At 40.3% G+C, this 9,292-nt stretch overlaps 1 protein-coding gene across 1 annotated transcript; it reads left to right on the plus strand.

Moving 5' to 3' along the window:
* Positions 1–357: 357 nt before the first annotated feature.
* On the plus strand, positions 358–9,130 carry grsf1 (G-rich RNA sequence binding factor 1). The gene is made up of 10 exons (XM_080852267.1): positions 358–754; positions 975–1,128; positions 1,283–1,438; positions 1,697–1,828; positions 2,104–2,242; positions 7,554–7,768; positions 7,924–8,018; positions 8,251–8,386; positions 8,482–8,532; positions 8,636–9,130. The coding sequence occupies exons 1-9, from the start codon at positions 524–526 to the stop codon at positions 8,529–8,531; spliced, it is 1,308 nt and encodes a 435-aa protein (XP_080708393.1). The 5' UTR covers positions 358–523; the 3' UTR covers position 8,532; positions 8,636–9,130.
* Positions 9,131–9,292: the final 162 nt, after the last annotated feature.

The raw sequence follows: 9,292 nt of genomic DNA on the forward strand, positions 1-9,292 counted from the left end.
GGTTTAACTTTGTTTATATAGACTACATACGCATATTTGATATTCTTACAGCCAATTATCTTCCTACAGTATGAAATTAGACATGTAGATCATACACAACTATCCCATATTTTATTTGTATTTATTTATTTTTAGGGTAAATACCAATAAAATACTAAGCAATACTAAATAATTAGTCATTCATCAAGTCTAAAAATGTTGCTGGAGAACCATACATTCGTCTCCCTTACTTACTGTAGGCTTCCCAAGCTCTAGATGGCGATATTTGACTAAACGTGGCTCAACCATAGTTTCGAAATTCTCCTTGTTTTTCACTTTGTTAGCTGAATGACCTTCGACTTTGAAGAACATGCCCGGCGTGTGTTGGGTTGACGTTTCTGTAGCTGTCCTCAGTGATTCAGGTCAAGGCGAGGATTAATAATAAGCACAAGGTTCACCAGACACCAAGACTTGAATGCAAATGCGGGGGGCGAAGATATAAAATATTTGCAAGGAAGAGCGAGATTTACATTCGTCTCTCAATATGTCCGGGCACTGTAGGGCTGTGTTGATATCAAGTCTGTTTCGTGCTCTTGGTGGAAGGCAACCGTGTTCCAAGATATTTCGTCAAAACAACCCCTCTCAAGTTCTGGGGCTCTTTGGTGACCAATACGATCGACCACGGTATCATCACTGGTCAACCAGTCATACACGAACAGTTGTTTTGAACGTCAAGTCAACGTGGACATCATGTCAGAGGAACCAGTTGACCGAGGTATTGAATCAAAAAAAGTTAGCTAACCTTACCTAGCATAGTACAGTATTGTAAGCCACAGCACAGGCAGTTGACAGTCATGGCTGTATTCGTCCTAAGCTGTTCCTCTTCTCCTTACGAGTGCGTGACGTGCATGTGTTTTTCCAGGTGAGAGGTTGCCCATACACCATCCTCTGCTTCCTCAGCTAACCACTGTATTTTATCCTATGGTACTATCTAGGCAGGGGTAACGTTGCCATTGAAGGAGGAGGAGTACCCACCTCTACCAGAGTACGATGCAAACCCACAGCCGGAGTCAAAGGATGTTTTCATAGTCCGTGTCAAGGGCTTGCCCTGGTCCTGCAAAAAAGAGGATGTATTGGAATTTTTTTCTGGTAGGTGAAGCCCATCTAATATCTAGTTTAGCTTAACATTCCCCATCTACTATCCAAACTGTAATGTATATGGCTTGCCTGCCATCTCAGTAACTTGATGTGTCTCATTACGATATGTGGTCACATACTCATATGATTTAATTGAATGTCTCAGAGTGCAGGATTCGCGAAGGAGTTAAAGGAATTCATTTCATGCATCTCAGAGATGGGAGGCCGAATGGACAAGCTTTCATGGAGCTGGAGACTGAGGAGGATGTCAGCAAGGCACTGGAGAGACACAGGCAATACCTAGGACCCCGTTACATTGAGGGTTTGTGTCTCATTGTTATAAACCTTACCATTATTGGGTGGAAACTCATGTTTCAACTTATCAAGATCTCGTATGCCATTCTCTTTTTTTTTTTTTTTTTTAGACTTTAGAGATGCTTACTGCTAAATGATAGAATCACTCACTGAAAATAGACAGTATCCTAGTTTTGGTGTGTTGTGTTATGTTTAACCTTAAGTTTTCTCTTTGTTTAATTCTGGTAATGACCTTTATTCTGAGCAACATCTGTGTCTTATCCAGTGTTTGAAGTGACAGATGAAGAAGCAGAAACCATATTAAAGGGGCCAGATCCACTGGCCAACGACGGGGTGGTGCGGCTCAGAGGTCTACCCTTCAACAGTACAGAGAAGGACATCATTGAATTCTTTTCAGGTCTGTTACATTACATTATTTATATTCTAAAAGTGACCACCTTTATCCAAGACAGTGTCTATTAGAGTAATGTTATACATGTTATATGTATGAATGTGTGCTCCTGCAACATCAAACCCATGACCTGGTTATCTGGTGGTGTTAACATTTTGCTCCACCAGTTGAGATGCAGGCACATTTATAGTGATTCATCATGTACTTTACTCTTGTCAAATGTAATTGTAGATTAAGTACCTCACTTAAGTGTGACCCTCTAGTCTCTTTTTTGCCCTTAGGATTGGACATTGTAGAGGATGGGGTGACCCTGGTGTCCAACTCCAGAGGCCAGAGCATTGGACAGGCCTACGTTCAGTTTGCCTCTCCGGAGATGGCTGACAGTGCCCTGGAGAAAGACAAGGAGGTTATGGGACACAGGTGGGTCGTTTGGTTATTTTGAAGAATTCCATAAAGATTCAGTCCCTTTATGACAAAACACTTTGGATTGTTGAGCTCATTGGTGAATAGTAATTAAGCAATATAGCACGAGTGGGAGTGAGGTAGCTAAGGGATTATCCCTTACCTATCCCACTCCCACGAATGCTATATTGCTTTTATAAAACAATTCTACTGTCAACAAATTAACATTTCAACACAAAGTTATTGATTACAAATTGTTTATTTCGCCATTGTTTCTCCGCAACAAAAAATAGTTCCATTGTCAACGTCTTGGTTTGGAATTTTAAGAATTTTGAATTAACGGTTATCATCAACGCGAATTTTTCATTGCGGAGTGATTTATTATTAGCTGTGAAAAGTCCCGTAACTGTTGGTATGTTGACGAATAACCTATAGCATGGAACCTCTCGTCCAATCAGAAACAGCTAAATTACGCGATAGAACCCAATTGTTTTATAATGTCTTGTGACTTATAACACGGGTAGATGAAATCAAGCATCAGATTGGTTGAGAGTGAGTCACAGGGTGTGCTTTACTTAGAGATAAAGGTACTGTACGACCTGTTTACATTTACCTGAGCGTTCCATATCAGTGCGCACTCAAAAATAACAGTAGGTTCGAAATCGAACCAAGATGGCGGCGTGTTGGGAGACTGTTAGTGGGAAATATTTTATGTGAATTAGGCTATCTACACGACTTTTTATATGTCTACATTGACTCGGTTAGTTGTTTATGTGCTACATGAATGTTTGCAGAATATTTTAGGTCTTAACTGAAGCTCTGGAATATTAGTTGTAGGTTGCTGCTAACGCTTAGACCAAAAATCCATTGAAACACATAGTAGCTAGCTAGCCTCGCTGCTAATAAGTATAACGTTGCTCTCACATGCATCCCTCATTGAGGCAGAGTTAGTGGCGATATCCAAATCAATATAAACTAATATTAACAACGTTGAAAGTGTTCCATTGTCGTTTTTGTTATTTTAATGGCAACTTTATAAAATGAGCAATGTGAATGAATAAAATGACGGAGATCAATGTCGATCTCCTAGCTAATCATCAACAAACTTTTGGTTCTAGGCTAACAGACGTGATGTTCCCTATGCTGTTTGTCTGTTGCATAGCAACAGCCACACAAAGGGGGACTATTTTCTATAGGCTACTGAAATGCGATACACAATGTTTGGTGGCTACAACTTTTTTGCGCTGAAAGGCAGCTTACTATTTATAATTTAATTGTACTTAATATTTATTATGTCGCTGGCAACCGTGTTATAAAAGCAATAAGGTACTCGAGTCAGTACTGTATCCTCAATAATGTACTTGTTCAAGGGTTTGCCGGCCCTCGGCTGCCCGTCGGGCCTAACAACACCCTCGAACAAGTACATTATTGACGATACAGTACTGCCTCTCGAACCTTATTGCTTAATTGAACAAAACAAAAATGATACTTACGTTTCCCCATCAGTTTTTTTTTGCCAGTACTGGGTTGGACCCCGTTTTGCCTTTAGAACTGTCTTCATTCTTTGCAACAAGGTGCTGGAAACACTCCTCAGAGATTTTGGTCCATTTTGACATGATGGCACTGTGCAGCTTCTGCTTTTGTGGGCAACACCTTCATTATGCAAATCTCCCATTCCACCACATCCCAAAGGTGCTCGATTGGATTGAGATCTGGTGACTGGAGGCCATTTGAGTACAGTGAACTCATTGTCATGTTCAGGGAACCAGTCTTGGATGATATGAGCTTTGTGAAATGGCACGATATCCTTCTGAAAATAGCCATTAGAAGATGGTTACACTGTGGTCATAAAGGGATGGATACGGTCAGCAATAATACTCAGTTAGGCTGTAGCATTTAAAAGATGCTCAACTGACTAAGGGGCCCAAGCTGTGCCAAGAAATTACCCCCCACACCGTCCATTCCACCACCAGTCTGAATTGTTGAAACAAGGATCCATGCTTTTATGATGCTTACAGCAAATTCTGATCCCACCATTTGAATTTCACATCAGAAATCGAGACTCATTAGACCAGGCAACATTTTTCGAATCTTCCATTGTCCAAATTTGATGAACCTGTGCCCACTGTAGCCTCAGTTTCCTGTTCTTAGCTGACAGGAGTGGCACCGGGTGTGGACTTCAGCTGCTAGATATGATGTGTTGTGCGTTGAGATGCTGTTCTGCTTACATTGGTTTTAACAACTGGTTATTTGAGTACCTTCCATTTTTTTTAAACATTCTCTGTAAACCCTGTGTATGAAAATCCCAGTAGATCATCACATTCTGAAATATTCAAAACCGCCCATCTGGCACCAACAACCATAACACTTCACTTAAATCACCTTTTTTCCTCATTCTGATGTTCGTCTTGAACCTCAGCAGATCTTCTTGACCATGTCTACATGCATTGAGTTTTCTGCCAAGTGATTGGCAGGTGCACCTAGGCCTTATATTTTATTTGTTTACAACATTAAAAATAAATGAATTAAAAACGACATGTACTACTTGTACTACTTGCCTAAGTCTTCAACCCCTGGTGCTTTTGACTTCCAGATTAAGGCAGATAACGAACTACTCTCAAATGATACAGAGGTGGCACTTATTTGACCATAACTCATCATAATTACGTACTACCTATGAATGGTTAAAGTAGAGATCTGGATATAAAAAACACTCTGTCTTAGGATCATCAGCCAGGATTGGAAATAGCCAAGGAAATTAGGACTAAAGAGACAAGGTGATTTAAATGCTGAAGGGAGGAAACTATTCTAAGAATTTAGTTTTGATGTCCAGTTGTCACTATTGGCTCCTGAGAGGATAGTGGTTACTTTCCACAACTTTACTCCGATCCATCTGAGTGAGTTGGAAGAAGTTGTCCAAAAATTAGGTTCAGCTACTTGCCCCCTCGACCCTGTACCTACTAAACTGTTCAAACAAGTCTTCAGCTGCATCGCAGCTGACATACTTCATATTGTCAATACCTCCCTGCTATCTGGAACATTCCCTGGTTGCCTCAAACATGCCATTGTAACACCACTACTAAAAAAACCTACGCTCGACCCCTTGGCTTTTGAGAGTTATAAGCCTATCTCTAACTTGCCTTTTTTTAGGCAAAATTCTAGAGAAGGTTGTTTATAGGCACCTTTGCACCTTTCTGTCTCAAAATTCCATATTTGATGCCTTTCAATCTGGGTTTAGGGTAAAACATAGCACAGAGACTGCTCTAGTCAGAGTGTGTAAATGACCTTCGAATTGCGACTGACAATCAAAAAATATCGATTCTCGTTCTCCTCGATTTAAGCGCTGCATTTTATACAATTGATCATGCCATTGTTCTTCAACGTCTTCAGCACTCAGTTGGCCTCCAGGGTACAGCTCTTGATTGGATCTCATCCTATTTAAACGGGAGATCCTTTTCTGTTTCTATAAATAGCCTGTCTTCTGATGTAAGGCCAATCTTATATGGGGTTCCTCAGGGGTCAATTCTTGGTCCTTTGCTTTTTAATTTGTACATGTTACCACTTGGATCTATCATTCGGCAACTCAACATCTCCTACAATTCATATGCTGATGATACCCAACTTCACTTATCCATCTCCTCTGATGACCCCAGTCCGGTAAATGACCTCACTCGTTGTATCTCCGACATTAAAAATTGGATGGCACAAAATTTCTACGGCTAAATGATGCCAAGACAGAGATTCTGGTTGTAGACCCTAAGGCCCTGAGAAATCACTTTCAACCAATTTTAACCTCCCTCTGTACCTTGTGAGAATGTAAAAAATGTAGGAGTGACTCTTGATGCAGATCTTAATTTTCAAAAGCATATCTAACATTAAGACAGCATTTTACCACCTTAGAAATATTTCTAAAGTCCGTGGCTTCCTGTCTTTACAGGATTCTGAAAAATTAGTTCATGCATTCATCTCAAGTCGGTTTGATTACTGCAACGCACTCTATGCTGGTCTAACAAAACAGATGTTAAATAAACTTCAACTTATCCAAAATGCAGCTGCTAGAATAGTCACTAGAACTTAAAAATTCAATCATATCACCCCTGTTCTTAAATCACTTCACTGGCTCCCTGTACAACAAAGAATTGAGTTTAAAATTCTCCTTCTTGTGTATAAATCACTAAACGGTCTTGCCCCCACCCTGTATTTCCGATCTGATTTCTTTTTATGATCCATCGCGTTGCCTAAGATCCTCCAATAAACGTCTTCTCACGACCCCAAGAATTAACACCAATGCTGCACACGGTGCCTTTAGCTACTGTGCCCGAACCCTCTGGAATACCCTCTGGACCCACTGGCCTACCTTTGGAGTTAAGGTCATCTCACTCAGTGCTCTCTTTCAAAAAGGGAATTAAAACTTCTTTATTTTCTACAGCCTATTCATGACTATAGGTCTTTTTTTAGTTTTTAACACTTCTTTTATTGTTTTTATCTTATTGTTATTTTAATTTCATGTATATACATATATTTATATATATTTAGCTAAGTGTGTTTGTTTGTGTGTTTATTTAAGATAATTGAATGTTTTCTCTGCACAAAGCACATTGTGTCTATGTATATCATATGAAATGTGCTATATAAATAAATTGGAACTTGAACTTGATAGTGGAAGTTGCACCACACCTCCCAGGTGCTTTGTGGAAGAGGCTGCCTTCAGTTCCTTCGACCTCATGGCTTTGTGTTTGCTCTGATATGCATTATCAGTTGCGACAGAGCACTCACACGGTTCCGTCTGAATGCGTTGATCCGTTAAGGGCGACAGATCCCCATTCACTTTGAATGGGGTGATGTCATCCTTGACGGCTCAACGCATTCCAACGCGTACGTGTGAGTCCAGCCTGGGACCTTATAGACAGGTGTGTGTGTGCCTTTCCAAATCACGTCCAATCAATTAGATTTACCGTTCAACGTGTAGAAGCATCTCATAGATGATCAAGGGAAATGGGAGGCACTTGAGCTAAGTGTCATCACAAAGGGTCTGAATACTTTCTTATGTCAGTGTGATGTTTCAGTTTTTCTATTTTAATGAAGTTGCATACAATTCTAAAACCCTTGTTTTGCTTTATATTATAGGGTATTGAGTGTAGATTATTGAGGGAAAAAATGAACTTAAATTATTTGAACATAACAAAATGGGAAAAAAGAGAAGTTTTCATAATAAAAATGCTGTTGGAAAAGCATCACTATTCAGTAGTAAACAATTAGGCATCCTTTAAGTTGTGTTCAGTTGTGTTTTACCTTGTGTTGATACACTGTTCTTTCCCCTTGTGTTCAGGTATGTTGAGATATTCCCCAGCTGTAAAAGTGAGATCATATCGCAGCGTGGCCCGAGGGGCCAGGAGGCACAAGCGCCCCCTCCGAACAGACCCCCGCCTCAGAACAGATCCCCACCTCCAAACAGACCCCCGGCTCCAAGCACACCCCTTCCTGCTAACACCCCCCACACAGCTTTGGAATGGGAGAGAGGTGTAACACAGACACTCAGATCTGGTAAGACGGCTTAAAAGCAGTGACAATGTGGCACACTTTGTACACACCTGTATTTCCCTTTATTTTTCATTGGTTATGAAGACAGAAAATTGGTGAAACGGATTATTATATAAATATGACATTTTCTCCTGTACAAATGTTTTTCTCTTCCACAGGAAGATCTGCTGCAAGCCAATCCTCTGTGGTGCCCATCCACTATGTGCACATGAGAGGGCTTCCATATGAAGCCACTGCAGAGGACATTGTCAAAGTAAATGTTTTCAACATCTCCATTGACCTCAAGCAAATGCCTTTCCTGCAAAAATACTTGCTGTACAGTGAATGTAAATATGTATCCGTGTAGGAAATACAGGTTCAGAAAGCAGAAGTGCTGAATATGACTATTGACATAAGTGGTAATGATTTGCACAGATGATGGTGAGCGTCTGGAAAATCTACGGTTGGGTTTTAACTGTGTCTATGAATTGTGTTGTGTCTCCCAGTTCTTTGGTCCTCTGAGGGTAGCCAGGATCATGGTGGAGTATCACTCAGACGGGAAGGCCAGCGGTGAGGCCGAGGTGCACTTCAGAAGCCACAAGGACGCAGTGGCGGCCATGTCCAAAGACAAGGAGTACATGCGTGAGTCATTACATCTGCTGAACATCTCTCAAACATAATGCTTGTGAGCAGTGCTTATGAAGCATAACATGGGACCTTGCTTTCTTTCTACACAGAGAACAGATATATTGAGTTATTCCTGAACTCAAGTAGGAGAGCGTCATGAGGTATGTGCATTGTTGGTTTTTCCAATTGAAACCATTTATGGTGATATCAATACTGTACGTATGTAATAAACGCACAAAGTAAACATGCGTTTGCTTTCCACAGGTTGGCTTCTCCCAGGATATCAATACAACACCACTGGATGATTTGCTCAACATGAGTAGCATAATGTAAAAGAATAAACCACATTTCCCTCCTGGGGTACAGTTAGTGTTTTGGAATGTCTGTATAACCATCCGGTGTCGTGTGTCCATCTTATCAGTTTGAGTCATCAGCATTAGGCTTCATTAATTTGGCATGAAGTGCCAACGTCTCTACCATCAGCTAAAGCTAACAATTGTCTTGCTGGAGGAATAAGCATATTATTGTGCATATAGGAATTGAACATGTACATATGGTTAAATACTTAATTTCACCTTTTTCTTGGCTTGAACAAATGGCATGTTTAATACTGATCAACCTTTGCAGTATGTATGAATGTTTGCCATTATGTTGATCTATACAAAGATAATTGCTATACAATTTGATTAGTCTTCTAGTAAAGAAATATATTGCTTTAAAAAAGTGTATAGTGCGAAATAAATAAATTTCATCTTCAAATGGATTTTGATTGTATCCTTCACATGACCAAACCCTTACACACACACCTATCATCCCCACAAGCTTCAAAACCCTATACAAATATCACACGGAACACCGCCAGGAACTCTTGTTTTTATCAGTGCCAACTATGCTGCTGTTGCTGCTTTGCATAGGTAGTTA

Source organism: Sprattus sprattus (assembly GCF_963457725.1).
Source record: "Sprattus sprattus genome assembly, chromosome: 15".
In the NCBI taxonomy this organism is placed as follows: domain Eukaryota; kingdom Metazoa; phylum Chordata; class Actinopteri; order Clupeiformes; family Clupeidae; genus Sprattus; species Sprattus sprattus.

What these genes read in the sequence shown, in the direction of transcription:
- grsf1 (XM_080852267.1), top strand. Translation starts at nt 524, where the DNA reads ATGTCCGGGCACTGTAGGGCTGTGTTGATATCAAGTCTGTTTCGTGCT. An exon ending in AGAGGAACCAGTTGACCGAG is followed by an intron (nt 755 to 974) that starts GTATTGAATCAA and finishes GGTACTATCTAG; the next exon opens with GCAGGGGTAACGTTGCCATT. An exon ending in AACACAGACACTCAGATCTG is followed by an intron (nt 7,769 to 7,923) that starts GTAAGACGGCTT and finishes TCTCTTCCACAG; the next exon opens with GAAGATCTGCTGCAAGCCAA.